Raw genomic sequence first — 24,858 nt, forward strand, 5'->3', positions numbered from 1 at the left:
GCCAGCGATTCTCCCTGTGTGGCATTGCTCCTAAAGTACATAAAAATACAACTAAACGGTATAAAAGTTACATAACACTTATTCGGGTATAGGATGAGAAATGAAATCGTAGTTGCCTTCTTACCATTTAGAATATTTAGAATACTGGGTGCTGTCATCTCTTTACAAAAGCTATTGTGAGTGCTTATTTTTCCTCTTGACAATTTTCCTTGAAATTGGTGGAGGCATTCAGGATGACTCCAGATGCCTTCAGCAGCTATGTTGGACAATCTCCCTCTTGGCACTTTGTTGACAACTATCATAGCTTTTCAACTTTTAGTGCTTAAAATTACAAACATGAAAAAACCCACATAAAACCACAGTTGTTCATCGGATGTCTTCCTATGAGGAATATGAGCACAAGGCACCAAATAAATTATTATGTGAAGGAGATGTACCATGAAGCTGATAAGACAAGTCACGCCAAAAGAACAGGTGCAGTATAAGAGGCAAGAGAAATCCAGAGCAAAGAAATCACTGTAGACTGATGTTGCTGTAAGAAGTTCCCTGAGAGATGTAGAAAATGAGCAAATTTTAAAGGATGAGGAGCAAATGGGGGGACAGACAAATAGGAAGGACATTCCAGGCAGAGAAAAAAGTAAACAAAAGATAAAGGGATGGAAGTGACTCAGAAATAACATGGAAAGAGGCAGGAAAAGGACATTCTTAGCAATAAGATGGGTAGGACAATACTGATAGAATGTGTAGGCTGTGTCCAGATTCCCATGGACCTTGAATGTCAGAGTGCTGAGTTTATCCTCTAGGCCAGTAAACTTAACAGTTATCTTGAGTCACCAGTGCCAGGTGTGTTGCAAATAATTTGTTAATAAATAATAAGGCACCAAAGTGAAGGTATTGCAAAACGTAGTAGGCTATGTATGGGTGGTTCTGCTCCTGTCCCTGGGCGTCTTATTTCTACAGCCTCCAAGGCTGCAATTCCATCTGCCAGCATCCCCATCTTTTGCCGGAGGACCTTTTGCTACAGGCCAGCTAAATGCCTAAGAATTAAGCCCCTGACATTCCCTGTAGCAGCCCTCAAACAATGACTGATGAGAATTGGTGTATAATTACCCCAGCTCTCTCATCTACTAAGTGAGACAACATAGTATGTTCTAGACCTATGCTGTCAGATATGGTAGCCACTGGTCACATGTGCCTTTTGAGCACTGGAAATGCGGCAGGTCTGAATTAGTGTAAAATACACACCAGATTTCGAGGACTTAGTGCAATAAAACAAAAAAGGATTTAAAAATCTCAATCAGGGCTTCCCTGGTGGCGCAGTGGTTGAGAGTCCGCCTGCCGATGCAGGGGACACGGGTTCGTGCCCTGGTCCGGGAAGATCCCACATGCTGCGGAGCGGCTAGGCCCGTGAGCCACGGCCGCTGAGCCTGTGCGTCTGGAGCCTGTGCTCTGCAACGGGAGAGGCCACAACAGTGAGAAGCCCGCGTACCGCAAAAAAAAAAAAGAAAAAAACTCAATCACTGCTTTAGTATTAATTACATGTTTAAATGATTTTTGATACACTAAATAAAATTTGTTGCACCAGTTCCACTTTAATTTTTCAATGTGGCTACCAGAAAGTTTAAAAAGTTTAAAGCCTATTGGTCAGCACTGTTCTAGATTCTCAGCAAATTCTATGTATTGTACTTTTAACATATAATATGGTTGTCTGTAATTAAGTTTCAATGGCACAGATTTGCTCATGTTACTTGCAAAATAGAGGTCTAGGGAAAATAAACTGGGGTAAAAATAAAATTGAGTATTTAAAGACATAAAATTGATAATATTTAGCTCCTGAAACTCACTTGCTTATAAAATGCTGTAATGAATATTGTAAAAATTAAAAAAAAAGGTGTCCCACATATGTACTTTTCTGCCCCAGAAGATAATTTTGACTTTTACCAAAATGTGATGCCCCAAGTTGTACACTGGGCAGGGGAACCTCATTGGTTACATGTGATGTGGTGCAAAAAGGAGGTAAACCACACAGATCTAGGCCATAAGGAATGTCCTGAGTTGTCGCATCTGTGCAATGAAGGAAGAATTTATGTGCCAACTCCAGTCACTGGTTGAGGGATGATGTGGGAAAGGGAGAGCATCTATTCCCAGCACCTCTGGCCTGCTACCTGACTGCTATCCGGTGGGTAGAGTAGGCAGAGAGATGCAGTTCTGGGAGCCGGACGCCAGGCCAGCACATAAGGGTAAAGGGATTTGACAGTGTTGACAGTGCCTGTGGTGGGGCCCTATGCCAGCTTTATGACCTGGTGAATAAGGCCTGTTTCTGGCAGGTCAGATCAGCTAATCCTGTTATCTCTGACCATCTGAAAGGGGCTCCAGGCCTTCGAGAAACCCCACTCCACCCCTTGTGATCCACATCCTGTTCACTTTCCTTCTCATGCCACCGTCACAAGGATCCACCTCAGGTGCCATAGTCTCCGTTTCTTCCCATGGTTCCAGGAAAGATAGGTATGGGTGACTGAACACACCCCTAACCCAGGGCTGACCGCCAGTGGGTTGCACCAGGGGCACTGTTCTGGTTGTCTATGCCTGGTGACTGCTTCTAAAAGGTAGGTATGCCTGCTGTGCAGGTTGTTAACTATTTTTAATATTGTCCCTGCCCTAAACCAGTGCACCTTAAGGTAAGTCACATAGCACACCACCCTTGCTGAATCTGAGGAGTATATATTTCTGAGCTTCCCCAGTGCAATTCACTTTGGGGAGAATGACTAGGGACCAATTAGAGAAGACACAAATGGCAGCAAGCACAAATTTCTGAACCCATTTTTGCAGGGCAGGCACTCTATAAGGGGCTGTCCTTGGCTTCGCAACCCAGGAGGGCAGCTGTCAATATCTCCAAGGCGCAAGTGTTGACACCACTTTGTCCTAGAATGTCATTACAGTGATTGGTCTTCAGCCTCTGTTCACCTCTACAGGATGAGAGTTCTTACAGTCAAACCTACTGCTGCATCTGAGAGTTGCTTCAAAGCCCCTGAGATTCTTCATTACAGAAGCACTTGCATTCAAAGAGCCAGACTGGAGGCCTCGCCTCTATGACACAGGCAACTCCTTAGCAATCTATACAAAACTGTATAAACCCATTCTCAAAATCCCAACATTTTTATGTCTCCAAAGGAAAAAGCTGCCAACATCAGCCTTTAGAGGTAAGAAGCCACTGGGAATGCCTTCACCATATTCTGTACACATAGAATATTATGAAGGCTAAGCCATGTCCTGGGGAGTAAATGATAAAAACATCTCCGAGTCAGACGTGGAGTGATACACACAGTTTTATAAGATCAAAGTTTAGAGACTCATGGTCTTTTAAAGCTGAAAAGGACTTCAGAATTGATTATAGAGCAATCTCCTCCCTATTTTGCAATGACATTGAGTACCAAGTGATATAAGTGACTTAGGAACTTATTGGGTAATTAGTGGTAGTACCAGTTTACCTAATGGAAGTGCCAGGATTCAAACACACTGTATCAGTCAGGGTGCAGCTAGCAAAACAGAGTCCATGCCAGGTAGTTCACTGGAAGAGATTAAAACGGGGAACTAGGAACAAAGGTGCCAGAAAAGCCAAAAGAGAAAACAAGGGGAGATGAGGAAAACCAGAGATTAGAAGTAACTATTATCCATGAAGCTGGAGGGACTGAGGGAGGAGGTTGTGACCAGAGCTGGGACTGCCAAGAAGAGGCTGAGACCACAGAGGGGATGTAGCTATTACCAGAGATGCTGCATGAAGTGGGTGAGGTTGGGAGAAATACCTTGACCCTTCTTCTCCCTCCCTTCAGCCTCTCAACGGTGCTCTCATTGGCCAAACTTAACAGGAAGTCTGTTGGCAAAGGAGCCTGGGAAATGTAGTTTTTCAGAGTCAGGCTCCTATGAACAGAGCAAAGAAAGGTGGGGAACAGATAAATGCGCTATGTTTTTAGATTCTTAGTCCCTTACTCTCAGCTTGCAATAAGTTAGGGAAGCCATCCTTTCCCCAATTTTCATGCGATGGAACTCTGGACAAGGAAACCTTGAGTTCCAGCAAGGGACTACAAAGGATTCAGTCCCCATGGAATGTTCCAGTGTAAGCTCCAAAGTTCCTCCTTCCTACAGGGATGGGAATTGTTTTTGTATTGCTGGCTCATTTTAGTTAGTTTTACTTTGTTAGTTAGTTACTTTAATAGTTTTACTGCCTATTCTTATAGAACTCACTGAAACATCAAAGTATATAGAATCCAAATACCAATTTTCACTGCCATGAAAAGTCATTAAAGTTTCCTGATTTTGAAGGTTCTAGCTATTATGGCAAACATTTAGGAATTTATTTTATTAACTAAGACGACCAAAAAAGATATCACTTTTTTTTTTTGGTAAAAACATATTTTTTGGTCAAAAGAATCACCAAGAAATGCCCAAAAAAGATATTGTACCTAAAATGTACACTTTTAAGAAATCAAATCTAATCTTGTTTTATATTTTAATATACTCTAGAATGGTAGGAGCTGTTACTTTTGCCCAACTATTCATCTTGTCCTGTGGTTATCGTACAGCTGGCCCCACAAAAGCCCAGGCCAGGGGAAACCTCCTGTGGTTTACAGCCTCACCCCACAATCATCTGATCTAACCCATTTGATGATCCTCATACCGACCAGCTCAGGATCCCCTTATTTTATAACCTGCAACCTATTCTGCTTTGTTCAAAACTCAGTGCCACGTCAGGGACCCACCTGCTTCTCAGGTGTGCCCAACGCACATAGCTCTGTCAGCACTCAGCTTCTCCTCCTGACTTTGGTTTCCCTGGATACACACCCCAGTCACCTGGCTGGGCTGCAGCTGAATCCCTGGGTCACTTACACAGGTTGTCCCAGACTCCCACCACCATCTATCTGGGCATTTGTCTACTTTCAAATACACTTAAAAAAATCTAAACAGCAACAATCTACATTAATTAATTTCTGCTTTTGTTTTAAATCTATAATTTTAAGGAGCTTTAGTATTCATATTGTTTATATCCTCAAAAACTGCATAAACCAATAATACTCTGTTAAACAGAATATGCTATCTGTACGGGTGTAGGTTTCAACCTCCTCCAACAGTGGGCTATTATACATAGAGTTTGAGATGTGCTTCACATCTTGCCATGCTTTATAAATCCCTTCTAATCATGCAAAACAGACCCACATGGCTATTAACTCCAGACAGAGATCACGGGGCACCTCTGTAAGGCATGTCAACTAAAGTTTACAGAGGGTCAGGGAAATGATTCCTGGGAGTGAATATCTGCTTTGAAAACCACTTATGTGAAATCAGAAATACCTCTATCTCCCTCATACGTAGCCCCTTTGGATGGTTTTATGCTCATAAAGTAAGAGAAAAGTATTTACTAAGGTGATCTGAACTAAAATAGTGGTTTCCTTAGTAACATTCAGATCGTTCATGTAAATATGTGTTACTTAAAAAAAAAAAATGTCTATATATCCTCACTGATTTTGCTAGCATCAATGTGGCCCCAGCTCTGGGTCATTTAATAACTCATTTAGTTATAGAATCAGTATTTGCTTCAAAGGCTACCTTCTTTCTAACAAGGCAGACATGAGAAGCCCGAGGGCCCTCCCTGCCCCTCCAAGAAGCTTAGGCTCCCTCCTCCTGCCCCATCTGCTTAACTGTGAAAAGAACTGCTGGTTTCCAGCGAACAGAGGAATTCAAATCCTCATCAGCCTCGACTTGAGGAGTAGTTTCCGGAATCACTAAATCTTACAACATCTGGAACAAATCAGGTTCACCAACTATAACAACTGGATTAAAGACAAAGAGTACTTTGGGGGGCAGAGGAATTCCCCAAATTTGCGGGCTGCCCAGAGGTCTGATGCCATGACGGGGATGGTGTGCAGCAATGGATGGCCTGACCAGCAGCGGCCCAGTGCCACCCTGCACCACACACACCGCCCGTTAAACTCAGCCAACATGCATTTAAAATGCAAGAAGTGAACCTGCACTTCATGACGCAGGCCAGACAACTCAAGAAAGCCCAAGTCGGCAGGGCCACTGTGGTCCCTCCACAAATAACTCTGTCATGGCCATCATTTTTCCCTGTTTCTAGCTGAAGAACCAAATGGGGAATGTAAATGGTCACAGACAATAAAGTGTATTGAAATTACAAGCCTCCTTGATTTGGAAACTTCTTCCTGTGAGGTGAGCAGTCATAGGGGCCAGAGGAAAGTGGCTCTTCCCACCTGGGTCCCCAAAGGTAGAAAGAAGAATAGACACTCCAGATGCAGCACTTCAAACAACCACGTATGTGCCCATTTGTGCACAAAGTGGCTACCACATTCACCACGATACCCAGTTTCTCTGCTTTGGGCCTGAAGCGTTGGTTTTCTTGAGCTCATCAAAGCTGTGATAGACAGTTACCCGTGTCTTTAACAAACCCAAACAAGGAATGAATGTTTACTTCATCACCAGTGTATCATAGATGCTGGGAGCTACAGGGTCCGGGAACTACTTCCTCCAGCGGCTTCTAGGTTTGACCCCACGTTAAAAAAAGAGAAAAATGTGTAATAATATGACACAGGCCTTATAATAAAGTCTCAGTTCTGGATATTATAATAAAAATCTTTTGTCTATTCCGGTAAGCAGAGCAAAAGGTTTGTTTCTCCAACATGTATCTTTTCCCCAAATCAGGGAAAACTTCTAGAACAGGGGTTTTTAACCTGTTTTTGTCACCAGATACTCTTGGAAGTCTAGTGAAGTGAATGGACCCCTTTTCAAAATGTTTTTAAATGCATAAAATGAAAAATAGAGTTATAAAAAACCCAGCTATACAGTGATAATTATGTTTAAAAATATGTGGTTTATGAATATGGGTTTTTAAAATAACATTGAATAATAAGGTTTGGCGGTAGATCACATAGCTACCATAACTTTGAAGTAGAGATGAATGTGAATGATATTTTGAAATATGTGCAACATTGTAACTTGATGTGAAAATATCAGTGATTTCTATGTGTGACAGTCACAGGTCCTGCTAATGTTACTCTGTTTCGTCGTCTACATTGACAATTAACTACGATGCTAAATTTTACTTTGAAGTTAGTGAAAATAAAGCTGTGATTGTTTTCCTATCTAAATTCACAGACCCCATGAATTCAAAGTGCAGACCACCAAGAGGATATGAACCCATATCCTCAGGTTAGGAACCTGTGTCCTATGGCAAGTGAGAGGGAGGGACTAACTCAGTGCTGATGAGTCACCAATGATGATGAGAGGCCAGGTAAAGGGAGGGATGGACAGCATGCTTAGCCTCCGACATCAGGAGGAAAAGGAAGACGTGCATTTCTGAAAGGTGTAGAATAAGAGATTTGTAACTGCTGTTGGTTTCCTTCATCTCAATCCTACTCTTCCAGGTCTAACCATGAGCCATCTTTAAAATCGACGAACCTGGGGAAGCTGGACAGAGAGGTGTGTAAATGAGAATTTTCTCCTTCTTGGCTCAGGAGGTTAAATGAATCGTGTTCTTCCACACAAAGAACAATTTTCTTCCAGAAAAAAAATATGAAAACTTGGGATTTCCCTGGTGGTGCAGTGGTTAAGAATCTGCCTGCCAATGCAGGGGACGCGGGTTCGATCCCTGGTCTGGGAAGATCCCACATGCCGTGGAGCAACTAAGCTCCTGTGCCACAACCACTGAGCCTGTGCTCTAGAGCCTGTGAGCCACAACTACTGAGCGCGTGTGCCACAACTACTGAAGCCCACATGCCTAGAGCCCGTGCTCAACAAGAGAAGCCACCGCAATGAGAAGCCTGCACACTGCAACGAGAAGAGTAGCCCCCGCTCGCCTCAACTAGAGAAAGCCCACGTGCAGCAATGAAGACCCAACGCAGCCATAAATAAATAAATTTTAAAATATATGAAAACTTAAAAAATGTGTCTTTTTTTTCCCTTGAAGAAACACAATTGTGGACTGAAACAATGGCATTCACCTCCTGTTCAAATCTCATTATCACAGTAAACATTCTCAAAAAAGAGCCAGCGCTCCTGGCCAGGAAGGCTGCTCACTTCACCTGAGCAGCACGTGACTTTTATGCCCTGAGGACTGTATCTGCTCTGGCTCCCACAGGGAGGACATTTTGCAATGAAAGCTGTATCTCACAGGGGGCCCCTCTCCTTTGATCCCTGCGTCTGGATAGTCCTCTTTAAAAACAAAGTCCTGGGGGAAGAAGCAACCAGAAGTATTCCTAAAAGACACAAAGTCCCACTCACCCCCTGAAGGGACCTCCTACTCATCACTCCACAGTCCTGGTTTTTAAAAATCCAAAAACCCTCCAATTCCAAGAGGGCAGATAAAAGCCCACTGGCAACTGTTTTCCCCCACTCATATCTGATAAATACGTTGAATTTGGTTTCCTTTTGAAACTCACGGTTCTGAAAAAGATTCAGACTTCCTGGCCAGGAGATCTGAGAAGGAACAGATTGTGAGGTGTGAGCTCTCCAGCATCTCAGGTGGGGTTCCCTGGCAGCAAGGAAGGATTCGGGTGGTTGTGAGGGATGCCACGGGAAGCAGGACTGGAGTGGGGAAGAGTCTATGCAAGTAAGACCAAGGTGGTCTTGGGTACAGTCTAGCCTTGGCCTGATTCACAGGGGGCTCTGGAGCACAAAACATAGCATAGAGTTACTGGCACTTGAGGCAAGAGGCTGGCTTTTTGTACCTTAAATCAGCAGTCATTGGAGAGGGCTGCCCAGAATGGGTGTAACCTCTCAGGCAAGGCGACTTCCATGAGGCAAGGGCCCTTCTCAAGATAAGAGGAAGGGCAGCTGTGAGCCTTGGCAGGGGACACTTAATGGCAGCTGGGAACGGGGCACCTGTACCATAAAATGATCTGGGCGCGGCACCAACAGCCTCCACCCAGCCTCATCATTTTTGGATCAAGATCACCTGGAATGGAGTCAGGGAGGAAGCCTCATAAAATCTAGAAGTTCTTTACCTAGTACCTTCCCTCTCATGGCAATTGCAATGAGGTGATTTTTGGGCAGCTCATGTTCTACCTAAGCCTGTCACCTTGGCCCTGGGAGGAGGGGCAGTGACCTCTGGGGAGAAAGCCAAAGTGGTCTTTGGTTTTCCACCTACCAAGAGAAGCAGGGCCACTTTCTGATTTGCCTGAGGTTATATCAGGTGGCTGTAAACAAATTTGGGAGAGATGCTAATAAGAGGGCATGTCCAAGAAAAATATGTTTGGGGGAAGATTTACTTCAGAAAACAAAACAACTGTGCATCTTTGGAATTTGGCTTTTCTTCCAGTAAGTCTGCCCCAGGATGGGTGCGTCTAGCATTTGTGGCAAGAGACCAACACCACAGTCACACAGAATAAACTGCAAAAATCTTAGCAAAAAAACCAAACCAAAACAAAAAAACCCCAACAGCATGTGGCTCCGTTTGCTCTTGATCTGAGAGAAGTGAAGGATCCATTTGCTACATTCTTTTGGTAAATCCTTTTCTTAGGTTGAATGTCCAGTGAGAAGGAAAACGATAGCCATATCATTTTGGCCCTGCTGGAAAGATGCTTACGCATAAAACCTCTGATGGTTGGATCTATTTGGAAGCCAAGGAAAATATTAGCAAATACTATTTTCTTAGGTACACCTGTGAGGTAGATCCAGTCTTCCTGGGTGGCTGGGGAGGGAGCTGTGAGCATGGTCCCAGCCTCTTCCATGGTTGCCATGGTTACCCCTCAGCTCTGTCTTCAAGGCTCCTCTACAGATTCCCCATCCTCTTACCATCCAGATGGAAAATCTTGGTTAGTGTCTGTTCAGCAGGGGGAGGGCTGTCCCTGATACCCAATATTCATTGGGATGGATCTCTGCTGCTCATGTGTGGTAGGGCCTCACACCAAGGCTGGTCCACCCTTTAGAAAACTACAAATCAGATCCTCCTAGAGATAGGAAGGTATTCCCCAAAGTCATTCCAACTAGTTAGCAGCGCGTCAGAGTGGGAGCAAGAAACAGGCTATTTAAAGACAGAGGCCACAGGTCTAATGGCTAGAACACTGGACTTGGCCTCAGGAACCTCCCAGCAGGTTTTCTTTCCTGCCACTGCTACTGAGCTTTCTTTCTGACCTCAGAAAAGTGACTCAAATCCCTGCCTATCAGCTTCTTGTTCTGCATCTGAAATGCTATGCTATCCATGAGAACCACCAACCATGAAGAAGCTTCGAGCTGGGCTTCTTTCCACCCCACCTGAGTTACTGTATAGGACAGTGGAGTCGCTGTCTGTGCTCCTCCTGGGGCTGGGCTGGAGCCAGGGCTGCAAAGCAGCACAGCTGCTTGGCCCAGCTCCACCCAGGTCCCTCCTGGGATGATGGAGCGGGCAGAGGCCTGATCCTCTCTGCCTGAGATGTGCCGTGGACACTTCCCTCACCTGCCATTGCTGCTATCCTCAGGAAAACAGGAACAAAGCTCCCAGCCCTGTACCTGGCTCATGGGTTTTTACTACAGCCAAATGCCCTTCAGCAGGTGGGTGATACACAGTGCCGCTCGGGAGAGAAGGGGAAACAGAGTAAGTTGCAGACACATGCAAGAGGAAATCAAGTTACCACAGTAATGGAGAATGTTAGGGGTTTGGAAATGCGGAAAGAAAGCATTCTCCACAAGTTAGTGGAAAGAAGCCTGGGTGTCAAAAGGTAGTATGACACTTCTGCTGGAAATTCCAGAATGAATGCATCAACTGAGATTCTTTGAGAAAGTGGGTGTAGAAGACGTCGTCCACGCCCTTGCCACCCGCCTCAGACTGTTTCAAATGATCTTGCTGACTTCCAGCTGCCGGTGTCTGAATCTCTGTAGCTGAGGACCTTTCTTCAGAACCAGACCCGGCTGCTGTCTGTCACAGGCTGGAAGGGCACACCCAAACCCAGAGTAGTGCTCAACCAATGACTCTCCATAGCTGGTGTACAAGCACCCCAGCCCCTTCACCCCTCAGAGGCAATAATTTTAAGCTGTGTGCTTCCCACCATTCCCTAGTGTTTCCCTGCAGGATGAAGATCCAGAATCCCCTGCAGGATGAAGATCCAGAATCCCCTGCAGCAGCGGGGTATGATGGGCTGATTGGTAGCCTTTCTCTATTCACATCCTTTGTCTTATGACACATAGCTCCTCCCAGCGGTAAGCACAGTTTATTTCCCCATCCCTTGAACCTGGCTGGCCCTGTGACTTTGCTTTGGCTAACAGAATGTGGCAAAAAGTGAAAACAGACCAGTTCTATAACAGGTCTCATGAGGCCTTGTGCACTGTGTTCTAGATTTTGGACCCCCAAACAGAGACACCTAGCCAACGTGAAGTTGGCTGCAGGTCCATGAAGGAGCCCAGGAGACCAGAAGACCCAAACAGATGAGCCACAGAATCTGGAGCTGAATAAATGGTGGGTTTTCTGAGGCATGAAGTTTGGGGTGATTTGTTACATAGCAATAACTAACTGATACACAGGTGTATGGTGCACCCTATTGGCAGGCTTCCCTGTAAACTTCTTTACTCCTCTACCTTTGTTCCCTGCACTCTCAAATTTACTCTCAAATCCTTGTCTCAAGGTATGCTTTGGAGAGGACTCAAACTCAGACAGGGGGGGCCTCTTCCCTTGTGCTTCCGGGGAACTCCCTCATGTTCCCATGATTATAGTGACCACAGTGAATTATAATTACTGTTTTCATGTGTGTTTCCCCTTCTAGACCAAGAGCATCGTGTGCAGTAGTTTGTCCCTATTTGTTTTCACCAAGCCTAGTACATCCATGGCAACTGCTCCATCGATATTTGCCATATAAATGAATACACCAGCAGTGTATCACTTCTTGTCAGTTGAGTAGAAGTATTCTGGAAAAGTAGTGCACTCTTCAATACCTCTTCCAGTGTGTGAATGGCTCTTTGTTTGCCTTACTCTGTTGGTCACCTTCCCAGGGGGTTACATCTCGCCCTCCGCCTAGGTAACTCCAACAGAAGGACCACGCACACACCCATTCATCCTTGATGTGGTCCTGAAATGTGAGGGAGACACCTACTGCCTCCCTAGGGAACCCCCATCAGAGCAAGGGAGAGAGGAGAGTGAGGATGAGGAATCCTACTCTCATTCAAAAGGTTCTATTCATTGGAGCATTTCACCTTTCTTTCAAGAACATACCTTTGAAAAAAACCATTCCTATTTCCAGAGATTCCAGAAACAGCCACTACAAAAGCCAGCTGCTCCCGATCAACAAACTTCTGCACTTTTTTGTCCCAGATTTTAGAAAGACAGTGGAGGAAAAAAAATAAATAATGAATCACATGGCTAATATTCTGGTAAGGGCAAAAGTTTTCCAAGATTCTGATCAGCTCCCACTCATCTTCCTTCATAAAATAATAATAATAATAGTGATGATATTACATTTGAGGAAACTGCTGACATAGCAGCCACAAGCTCACGGTCAAATCTGAGGCCCTCCAAGGAGAAAAAAATCCAGCCTACATGTATTAAGAATATCCTGACTTGATGCTTGGACCACCATTTTGGCCCAGCAGGACTGGTGTCTGTGGTCTCCAGTGAGAAAAGCTTTTGAACAGCACCTCACATGTCAGACAGCACAGGGGAAGCATGACTGGGGATGGATGGGAGGCATCTTTGAGGATGGATTTTTTTCTACCCATCCACCTCCTTTCTGTGGGGCTTTTCACACAGAGGAGGACTTTTCCCCCAGCTCCCCAGCCTTGGTCCTTCTGGTCCAGAGCCAGCCTCAGCAACTGAAGCCAGTGTACTGGAAGAGAGCAGGATGCAGAACTGGACACTCCCAGCTTTAATCCCCACCCCCAGCCCCGACCACCATGAGCCCTTGAGCAAGTCACCTGTCTCCCTAAGCCTCTGCGTCCTCCACACTATAAAGAGTGTAATAATACTTACTTCTTAGTGTCACTGACCAGATTAAATGAAATAATACTAGCTCTCATCTACTGAGTGCTTACTATAAGCCAAGCTTTTGGAAGCACTTAAACATGTTTTAATTTGTTAAGTACTCAAAACAACTTTAATAATGTGTTGCTATTATTTCTCCCATTTTACAGAAGAGGAAACAGAGGCACAGAGGTGTGAAGCAATTTGCCCGAGGCTGTGCAGTTGTGCAAACACTACAGTGGACTCTAGCACCTATAGTCCTAGTATAGGGTACCTAGTACATGATGGAAACTCAATAAACAGGGGTCTCTTCCCCTTCATAAAAGAAGACAACTTTACTTCTACCCTATGCTATGCAGTTGATGATTTTGGTCACTGTACCATTTTTAGGAAGGTGAACAATTTGTTTCAAACTCTAAATGGCACTCTGGGTATAGTGATCCTCCTCTTGAAGGCTGGTTTTTCATGGATGGAGCCACCCATCTCCCAGCCAAGTGTTTTAGGAAATGCACTTGATCCCCCACCCACACCACAAAAATAGCCTTACTAAGGCTACAACCAGAAGACCATTATATGTGGCCACTAGATGGTTCTTCCAACTTCATATATATTCTTACTGTGCCTTTTTACCTCCCTTAAGTGTTCTTTCATTATTGGAGTTGGCTAGCCAGAAGGCACTGAAATTTCCACTGGTCTCCTGTAGGATGCATCAAAGAAAAAATTTTTTTAACTTAACTGCCATAGTGTTTATTTCTCTTTTATCTTAATCACATGTGATATATTCTTAGGTACTGTGAGTAGTCAGACAGATGAAACAAAACATAGTCGCATCATTTTACAAATGGAATTTTCAGTCCTGTTTAAAGAAACTAAACAGCTTCATCCCTATTCCTGGACATTTTGGAAATGGTGTGTTTTGGAACGAGGCTCAAGACCATTAAAGACTGTAGACTTTTAATTGCAGAGTTGGTTGTTTTTTTTCTTTTTTTTTTTTTTTGTGGTACGCGGGCCTCTCACTGTTGTGGCCTCTCCCGTTGCGGAGCACAGGCTCCAGACGCGCAGGCCCAGCGGCCATGGCTCACGGGCCCAGCCGCTCCGTGGCATGCGGGATCCTCCCAGACCAGGGCACGAACCCGCGTACCCTGCATCGGCAGGCGGACTCTCAACCACTGCGCCACCAGGGAAGCCCCAGAGTTGGTTGTTTTAAGAGACAACAGGCCTGCCAGAATTCATGCTCTCTGGAGAGAAAAATAAAAACCTCTGTGAGTCCCAGTCACAGACAGCATTTCCTGGCTTGATCCCTGGCCACTTGAGGTGACCCAATCACTCCCAGATATCTTTCTCTCTGTTTTCTCAAGACAAAGAATCCTCAGTCTATGGGTACTTTGGCTGCTTCCCACCACAACACCTTGTACTGTGCTGTCTACCCTGTTGTTGGAGGGACTTTTCTCTGTTACCCCTTGGCTTCAACCTTATAGTACAGTGGATGACAGCCAACAGGAGAGCTAGGCTCTAAACACAGCACGAAAGGCAAAAATTCTGTCCAAATTGTCCTTTTGAAGCCCTTGGGGAGGCACCACGGTGGAGATCAACACAATCTCTCTCATAAGCCCAACCCTACCCAAGGTGCTCCTGCACTGAGACCAACGGCGGCCACTCCATGGACCTGAGCCAGGGATGCAGGAACTGAGATGCTAGAGAGAGTAACTGACTCAAAACTCAAGCTGGACCGTACTTTTCACTCAGTGGAATACAGAACCCAATGACCCACACCATCTAAATCTCAATCCCCACCCCCACTCCTCTCTCCCTACCCCTTCAGTGTGCCTATCTGCAATTTTATTAGGTAAAATCCATTCATGCTACAATCCTGCTATACCTCCACTGGCTTCAGGATGAAACCCAAACTCATAGGTGTGTCACAATATTGTGTTCTCTCTCTCTCTCTCTCTCTCTCTCTCTCTCTCTCATCTCTTACTGTGTTCTCCTGGCCTGTGTTCAGTATTTTGGCCATAAACATCTTTGCCACAAGCATTTTTGCAGCAAATATTTTTGCCACATAACTAATTGACCATAAGGCAATTTTGCCATAAAAGATAAAAGAACTGGTTGATTTATACTACATAAATCTAGGCACTCATAACACTCTACACGGTGACAAGGAGACAGGCAGTCTTAAAGCACTGGATGATAACAGCTACATGTGTCGACTTGATTGTAAACATGGTGATAAAACTTACTGGAAGTATGAAATAAGAGAGGGTAAAGCCAGATTGCATACTCTACTAGAAAATAATAACATAGCAGTTTGCAAATCCTTCAGATATTTGAAGGTGGAGAGTTGAACACACATTTCCCATGAACTTTGGAACATCTATCAATGAACATGTGACAAGATGCCAGGAACACACAACAGTGTAGAGGCTTTCACAACACAAAGCTCAGTTACAAATGTGCATCTCAGTATTTGGAAACTGATCCCTCTCTTAATGGAGGAAGAAATCTTAGCAAAAAAGAAAAAGTGCGATGCTGAACGGGAAAACAAATCACATTTTAAATGTATTCAAATATTTTGCATTTTGCAATAAAGTCTTTTAATCTTCGTTATTCATTTTTCATGTTCCATTATGTCCTGTTTAATGATGCTCTTTCATTTTTTATCTTTTACAGGAGAATTGCCTTATAGCCAATTAGTTACATGGTGAAAATGCCTGCAGCAAAAAGTCTTGTGGCAAAGATGTTTACAGCAGAGAAGCTCATGGCAAAAATACCTCCGGACCGACTCCTTCACTCCAGATGCCTGCAGATCTGCATGGGTATCCTGCCCTCCACGCCTCTGTGCCTCTGCTCACATTTTCCCTCTGCCCCGAATGTCTGGATGCATTGCCTTTAATTCCTCCTCTTGGAAGCTGTTCCAGGGCCCCATGATGACCCATCTACCTCTCTTCCAGCACTGACCAGGCACTGACAGCACCCAGCTGTCCTCTCCCACCACACCAGGCATCCTGGGAGAGCGGGGCCCACATTTCTTCCCTGACTTGAACAATAAAGAAATGTACATCCCATCCCTGGCAGTAAGGAATCAAGAAAGTTACACAATAACCAAAACAGCTCACTCCTGGTTCAAGCTACCAAGCCTTCCTTTGCCAACCAAATTCAGATCTTGGCTTCCATGAGCAGTTTACTGACTGTGCCTTCTCTCTCTGTGTGCCTGGCTCTGTGCAAAGATCTGGGGAAATTCAAAGTAATGTAAACCCTGGGCTTGGTTTTGTATCTCTACTTAGCCAATTACCAGTTAATGTTTCTCTGATGGCTCCCTTGGGGACATTTATGGGCCCAAGAGTATAATGAAGGTTTGTTTAATGGTGGATTCAGCCAAAAGGCTATTTTGAGAGACCAAGGGGCCTCCTGGGAAATAACTCATCCTAGGGAGATGCTCAGAGCTTTGGTCCAAGGACATTACTTCGGAGATTTGGAAAATCTCCTCCCGCAATCTCTAGGTCTCATGTCTGAGTTGTAGGAAGATGGAATTGCAAGAAAGGCTGAAATAGTCCTGAAAATTATAAGGCACCAGGAAAGCGACACAGAGACCCTGTTCTTTATGTGGTATAATAGATTGCATTATGGTTCCAATTTTCACCCCTCCCTAAATTTGCCTCCTTTGCTGTATGACTGCAGTTCTCCTCGCTAAAAGGGCACAGAACAATAGTTCCCAGTCCCTTGACTTTGAGACTGGTTATATGACTTGCTGTGACCAGTGGAATAAAGCTGAAGTAAGAATGCACCAGCTCTGAACCTAGGCCTTGAGAGTTATCGCGTGTTTCTGCTTGCCCTCTTGCACTGGTGCCATGCTATGAGAAGAATACACCTAGGCTAGGACACTGGTTCCAGCAGGACTGTGAAAGACACATGAAGCAGAGCTGAACTGGGTCACCTGAGCCTAGTTGAGAACCACCTACCCTCTGTTGAACCCCAGATGCATAAGCAAGTCAACCAAGATCCAGTTGAATCCAGCCTGGACCAGCCAACTCTCAGCTGACCTGCAGTTCCCGGAGAATAAACGATTGCTGGTTTAAGACACTGAGTTTTGGCTAGTTTGTTATACAGCATTTTCTTGTGGTTCTGATACATACCGGAGCTGATACATAGCTGATACATACCGGAGTCTGGGGCCTGGCCACCACACCAGTTGTTCCCATATTATTGATTACTGTGCCCAGAGAACAGACCTGGCTCCGACCAACAGTCCTGAAAGGCCAGGGTAAGGCAGTGGAGGCAGCTTTAGGGAAAAGATGCCTTACTGACCATGAGCCTCGGGTTTTATATTTTAACATATGAAGAGCACAATGCAATACAGATGGATTTGACCGTCCACTAATGGGCAGCAAGAACATTAGGACTCTTCTAATATTTAACCTTAGAGCAAGTGAACATTTTCCCAACACATGAAGTTTTCTACAATCCAAAATACAGTCTGCCTCAAGATAAAACAAATCCACATATTTTTGTTTCATGTTACTTTTCCCCTAAAACACTTTTTGGAAGACCTTTCTAAAACTAAAAGTCATGATCTGATAACTTATGAACCTTCTTTAGAATTGGTTTCTCTCATAATCCCAGGAGGACCTTCTGACTAATGTTAAAACAATTCCAATACCCACTTATCAGTTTGAAATACTTTTCTAAGTTTGGCACAACATGTGCTACTTTAATCTACTACACTAAGTCCTAAGTAAAAGTAATGCTAATTAATATTTAAGAGGTTTGGAAGAGTATCTGTGTGTATGCGGAGGGGTGGATGGGGGGCAGTTACGTCACCTTTCCCCCGATAAATGTAAACAAAAGAAAAAGAATCTTATGGGATATGGGGATATATGTATACATATAGCTGATTCACTTTGTTATACAGCAGAAACTAACACACCATTGTAAAGCAATTATACTCCAATACAGATATTAAAGAAAAAAGAATTCTTACTATTACTTTCCTTTGATGAATAACAGGTTATTTATCAACAGAAGTAAAGACGTCCTAGTGTAGTTACTGGTTCGTGATGGGATATTTCTTTCATTCCACCCAAACTTAACTCTCACAGTTAAGACACACAATATGGCATTTTAGAGGATACCTATCAACACTGATGACTGTTTTTGAGAAATGGTAATAAATAGCATGGAGGCTAAAACAATCTCTCAGAAGGAATTGTCTCGAAAGGAACCCATTCCCTGAAACGTGGTTAAATGACTCAGGACCAGCACCTTCAAGAAGTCTGAAATAAAAGGTTGGCAGAGAGAAAAACAGAAGGCCTTTACGGAAGGTTCACCTTTAGCTGAGGGTTCACGTTCTGTAGGAGGAAGCCCTGCTCCAGGAGACTGGCTGTCTGTTCCCTGGATCAGGACAGCCGCCCCTCTCCTCCACCTGCTCCTGCCACAGAACCATTACTTGTTGTTAAAGCACAACACTTTAAGTGTGGGGAAAAAAATAAAAAGAACCTTTATAGTAGTTCCCGTATTCCTTTATATAATAATAAACTGAATCATAGGGGTTGTTCCAAACAGTTAAATATTGGCAATTTCACATGGCTCAACTTAATACAATGAGTAAACCTAAAATACACCCCTCAGGACTACCCTGGTGGCTCAATGGTTAAGAATCCTCCTGCCAATGCAGGGGACACGGGTTTGAGCCCTGGTCCGGGAAGATCCCACGTGCCACGGAGCAACTAAGCCCGTGAGCCACAACTACTGAGCCTGCGCTCTAGGGCCCGTGAGCCACAGCTACTGAGCCCATGTGCCACAACTACTGAAGCCCACGTGCCTAGAGCCCATGCTCGGCAACAAGAGAAGCCACCGCAATGAGAAGCCCACGCACCACAAGGAAGAGTAGCCCCCGCTCGCCACAACTAGAGAAAGCCCGCACACAGCAACGAAGACCCAACGCAGCCGAAAATAAAATAAAATAAATAAATTTTAAAAAACATTACATTAAAAATAAAATACACCCCCCAACACATACACATCACCAATACTCAGGGAAATTAGAAATACAAAACTCTAATTGTGAGATATGTGAGAATACAAACAAAACAAAAACCAAACTATCCCCCCAAATAATACTTGCTGTTAAAATTACAGTATAATATACACTTTCTTAAACTGCAACTTTTCATTTTAAACCCACCTCTATTTACCCTCTTCGGTGGGGAAATCTGCACATGCAGACTTTGGGCCTGAAGTCAGGACAAACAGCTTCCCAGAACAAAGTCAAGAAGGGGGCACTGACTCACCTGGAGAGTAACAGGTGACCCTGAAGCTGCAGGTCGGCGGCACAGTCCTCAGATCGGCAATTCCTTTCAAACACGGTCTGTGAGGGAGACACAAGAGGAAAAGCAAAACAGGGTTAGTGGTAAACGAGTAAATAACAGCTAAACACTTCCTTCCAAATCAGTGGGAATTCTTCCCGTGTGCTTGAGGCACAGCGAGGCCAAACAATACCAAAAAGTCGGAGTTTGGAGCAGACAAAGGTTTACTGCAGGGCCCTGCAAGGTGTCAGCGTCTCATGCCTTAAAAACCCTAAACTCCCTGAAAGCTTTCAGCAAAGCCCTTTTACAGGAAAGGTGAGAGAGGGGCGGGGTTCATTGTTGGAATCTTCTTGGTGTCAGATCCTTTGTTCCTGAGGTCGGGTCACATATTCCTGTAAACGTCCACCAAACAAATGTTAGTCTCTGTTATGACAAGAAGGGGCAAGGTCCCAAGGCTCAACTTTCGCCCTCCAAGGTCCTCGTTAAGAGGCTGGCGGCGCCCTCAGGGCCAGGTCCCCAGGCGCCCAGGACCCAGCCGGCCCTCAGGCTCCTTAGGCCGCCCAACTGGGGGCCAGGTCCCGCCGACTGCGACCCAGGGTGGCTGTCGCCGCCATTAGGTCGCGGAGGTGGGCATGGGGGAGAGGTTCGCCGCTGCCTCAAGGCCGGAGCCCAGTGACAAGGGGCCCTCGGCCTGTCCCCGGGCCCCCAGCTCACCCGCCGGTGGAGGCCGAAAGGCCTGGAGGGTCCCGGGGAGAAGGCCGTGACCCATCTGTCTCCACACTCTCCGCCGCAATGACCGCTTCGCTGCTGACCCGGCGGAGTGGGACGTCTAACCACCGCGCCCCGGATCTCGCGCTGAGGGTCTCGCGGTAAAGGCCACGCAGCTGCCCCGCCCCTATTACAATTCGGGTAAGTCCCCCACCCCCATGGAGCCAGGTCCCGCAGGGCGAGGGGTCCTCAGCAGTTAACAAGGAAACCCAAGTCAGGGGTGGCCTTGACCACAGAGGGCACCCCTTGTCTGATTCGTCTCTTAGGCTGCTCAAGTGCTTCTTCAAGTAGTTGTTTCAAGAAAGGTACACGGTAGGTGTTCTTCCCATCTTTGAGATGATCTTTAAATGCTCTCAGATCGGAATGAATAATAACCCATGTGAGTCAAGAACTCTTAGGTTACAGTCTGGTCATTTCCCTCTGCTGTCGTGGCGAGGCAGAAAATCCGTATTTGATGTGGGTTCTGCCTGAACGAGGGGTTCATACTATAATTTTTAATTCCAAAGGGGAAAGTCAAAGGCAATTAGGCTCTGAGGCCAAGGGCACCACAACCAACTGAAGGGATCCTGTCTCGGCAGGGCAGCCGGTAGCTATCAGGATGGAGTGTCCTTTCTCTAACCAAGGCTGGGCCTCCTGGGCCTCCAGGGCCTCCACCCAGTGCTGGGGCCTAAAGCTCACTATGCCACACCCGACATCTTTCCAGGGGGCTTGCAGCGTGTGCCTGAGCTGAGCCTACCTGTGGAGCACAGCCAGGAATCAGGAGCAGCTCTGGGGAGGAGTTACAGTTTTCTTCTCTCTGTGGTACCCGGCGGGCTTGTCTGTCCTTTCCTCTGGTCTCAATCTCTCTGATGTCTCTAATCCGTGAACAGCAGGCTTCCTGAGTCCACACGGACAGAGACTCTTCACTAGTTAGATGCCTTTGATCACTTTGGTGGGATTTTGGAGAGAGGAGCCTGTGGCCGTTTTTCAGTTGTCATTTATTCACTATTCAACTTCTCTGTCATCACTACTCATATTTCTGGGTCCCCCTCTAACACATACAGATGATTCATCCTACTCCCACAAGACAAGTCCAGGCAGCTTCTCTGAGCATCCATGTGGACTCCAGCAAATGTGCTGGCCAACGAACAATCTAGACCCAACCAGGCAGAGTAACTTTGCTTATGGAAATTCATATTCCTGTGTCACATTTCCAAAAGAATAATATGTCCCAGACAACATTCCCTGCCATGAGTGTGGGGGAAAAACTCATGAAAGTCTTGAGCAAAAAAAGGACATTCCCATGTTCTTTTAGCCAACACTGGGGGCAAAGAGAGAGCCAAATTTCCAGGAGATTTTAATAGGGGGCATTTGTGATTTATCTGCCATCTCAGTCAAGGAGAAAACAGGAATAAGTGGATGTGAGGTCTGCATGAATATCTCAGGTGGGAAAAGGCAGCTTTCCGAGGTTAGAAATGAGAAGAAACACCAAAGATGACTTTACCACCAAGCTGATGAAACTTCAGGCTGAAGGGCCTTCACTGACACGCTCCCACCGGGGCCTTGCACCTCACGTTCTATTCATGATGTTACTTGATTTTCCCCAAGAGAAGCTCTCCTCCCAAATCATATAAGCTTTAGGCTTCACTAAACCCAGCTCTGCCCCTGGTGACAGGCTTCTCTTTACAAATGTTTCTCCCATTTTACAGGCAAGAGACAGTCTGACTTCCAGCCTTTGGAGGTGGGGTGCGGTGGGGTGGGGAGCAGGTGAGAACTGACAAGGAGGAAGGGACCTACAGCCATCCCGTGGCACACAATCTGAAAAAATGAGGTGCCTGCCCTCCTCAGCTCCATCTCCCTGGCTCTCCTGTGCCAGCCACCCCTTAGCCTGGCCGTATAACTACCCACCTCAGGGCCTCCCCACATGCTGAGTCCAAATGCCTCCACCGGGTTCACCTGGTATGTGTCCTTTCATCCTTCAATGAGCAAATCAAAACCACATCCCTGAGTCCCTGATAAGCTTGGGCTCTGTCATAAGTTCTTGTAGTTCATGTACTTTTCCTTCTACTGCTCATCTCGATTGTAACTAATTAATTTTATCATTACATGTTTCCCGTTTGTCTCCCCTGCTAAAATGATGCTCCAGGACTGTATTGGTCTTGTTCACCCCTGTGCCTTCCCTCAGACCCCAGCATGTAGAAGCTGCCACACTGGAGGACCCCACATGCTCTGAGAGATGGGGTGACCGTTGGAACATGGGCCAATGAGAATACACTGCTCATCAACACCAAAGCTGTAGCCCCCCCAGCAAAGAACTGTTGCTCAGCTACAAGCTCTGTCCTTGGTCTGACTTTCCCTTGTACTCTGCTATTTCCTGTCCCTGAAACTAACTTCTCTAGCTGTTAAGTCCTCCAGTGCTGCTGAATTTCCTTCCAACAAAGGCAAGCACTGAGTCTGCCATACACACACTCACACACAAAAACTGGGTGTATATACACACACACACACACACACACACACACACACACACACTCACATACACATTAGTTGAATGCTTACACTGACCAGCTAAAATTAAGCACAAACTATAGTGAGAAGATAAACCACAAGCTTAGAAATCAGTCCAGGACTCAATTTCCACATTTACAAAATGAAAATAACAGCATTAGTGACAATCTTGTTAATCCACATTAGCATTTAGCTGGGAGTGGGAGTTTGTGGCTATTACGCTGTTCTTGTTTTAGGCATCACTGTCTACACCAGCAAATGTGAATGACAATGATGGTATGTAAGAGTGAGGTAAGAGTGAGCTCCATGAAGATTCCCTAGTGGACAGTGCAGTACAAGACCATGGAGAGAGAATCAAAATGAATCTCTCTCTGTGTAGACAACTGTACTTTCTGAAAACCAATGCACGATGTCTCCCATTGCACTCTTTACAATGTGACTCTGAGATTCCTCCCACAGAGAATGGCGTCAATACTTTACCCTTTGAATCTGGGTGGATTTGTGGCTGCAGAGAAGTGGTGCTTTGCAATTTCCAAGCCTAGTCATCAAAAGTACTAGAGGTTCCTCTGAGTTCTCTTGGGGCATTAGCTCCTGGACTATAGCTACTACCCTACAAGGAAGCCATGGAGAGGCCCACGTGGAGAGAAACTAACCGGCAGCATCAACTCGAGGCCACGGAAGTCAGCCGCCATGGAAATGGGTCCCCCAGCCCCACCAAGCTGCCATGATGTGGAGCAGAGATGAGCAGCTCTGACCAGGCCCTGCCAAATTTCAAATTCATGAACAAAATGAATGACTGCTGTTATTTTAGGCCACTACATTTTGGGATAGTTTATTTTACAGAAATAGATTACTGGAATATTCCTCAACCTAATGGCCTCCCCTAACTTGGGTAATGGTGTGAACAAAAGTGGCTGTGCATTCCAAGCCCTGGCAAAGCCTTGGCTTAGGCAAGACCCTCCCCAGGCTGGGAATGAAGTTGTCTTATAGGTAAAATATCAAGACAGCAAGGAATCAAGAGACCTGTGTCATCCACCTTGGAGACTGAAGTTGAAACTCAGAGGTCCTGCGCTTGGGACCTGGATTCGTCTCTCTGGGGCAAGTGACAGTTTTGTTTCCTGAGGAACTGAAAAACATCTCTCTGGGGCAGAAGCGGGGGCAGTCTGAAGCCTCAGAATGCTAGCTGACAGCATAGTTTCCAGGAGCAAGTAAAAAATATCTCTCCTGTACAAAGTGGAAAGAGTACAGGTTCTCCCTGAAGCCAATGGGCCAAACTACCAATTTTCCAACTTCTCCTCTGCCTGCTTCTCCACGTCTCCCTAACCCTCTGGGCAAACACAGGCCTGGCTGCCTAAATCAGGCAAATCTCAACCCAGCTTGGAAGCAGTCTCTCCCACCTCCTTCCTCTGATTGGAAAATCCCTGTCAATTTTTTTTTTTTTTAACCTGGAAGCAGCCATTCTGGAAAATGGAAACAGAGCTAAGAAGACATCATCTCTGAGGACGTCCCTGGTGGCACAGTGGTTAAGAATTTGCCTGCCAATGCAGGGGACACCGACCGGTTCAAGCCCTGGTCCGGGAAGATCCCACATGCCACGGAGCAACTAAGCCCGTGCGCCACAACTACTAAAGCCTGCACGTCCTAGAGCCCGTGCTCCGCAACAAGAGAAGCCACCACAATGAGAAGCCCACGCACCGCAACGAAGAGTAGCCCCCGCTCGCTGCATCTAGAGAAAGCCCGCGCGCAGCAAAGAAGATCCAATGCAGCCAAAAATAAATAAAGAAACTAAAAAAAGAAAAAAAAAAAGAAGACATCATCTCTGATTCCTCTCTGTCTACAGGAGATTAAACTCCTTCTCTCAGGAGACGACTGTTTCCTGCCTTGGGCTTTGCAGTCTGGACACCCAGTGGCCTCCCCAGCCTCATGGACTAGATTTCCATGCTGGCTCCTTTCTCACCCTAGTCTTCATCTCAGCCTTCCCTGGAGAATACACTTTTCTTTTTGAAATCCTTTCTCCAGCTTCTCCTCCAATCCTTACTCTACTTGTTTTAGAGTAAGGTTGGCAGATTTTTCTGTAAAGGGCCAGACAGTAAATATTTTCAGCCTTGAGGGCCAGATGGTCTCAGCTACAACTGCTCAGCTCTGTTGCTAGAGCAAAAGCAGACATATGTAAAGGAATGGCCATGGTTGTGTCTCAGTAAAACTTTATTTATAAAAACAGGCAGCAGGCTAGATTTGGCCAGCAGACTGTAGTTTGCCCATTCCTGTTCTAGAATATTTGGATACTTGTTTCCTCATTCCCTTTAGGCCAGGGGGGTTGGGGGGAAGGTAGAAGACAATGAATTCAGTTCAATTTAAATTTTGCTCTGA

At 45.6% G+C, this 24,858-nt stretch overlaps 1 protein-coding gene across 1 annotated transcript in view; it reads right to left on the reverse strand.

Moving 5' to 3' along the window:
• The window catches only part of ITGA9 (integrin subunit alpha 9), a 350,494-nt gene that overhangs the window by 136,920 nt on the left and 188,716 nt on the right, over window positions 1–24,858 (reverse strand). Inside the window, exon 17 of the mRNA XM_060163908.1 lies at window positions 19,219–19,295. Within this exon, the coding sequence (XP_060019891.1) occupies window positions 19,219–19,295 (77 nt within the window). The remainder of the gene's footprint in view (window positions 1–19,218; window positions 19,296–24,858) is intronic.

The sequence above is a fragment of the Lagenorhynchus albirostris genome, chromosome 10 (genome assembly GCF_949774975.1).
Source record: "Lagenorhynchus albirostris chromosome 10, mLagAlb1.1, whole genome shotgun sequence".
NCBI lineage: Eukaryota > Metazoa > Chordata > Mammalia > Artiodactyla > Delphinidae > Lagenorhynchus > Lagenorhynchus albirostris.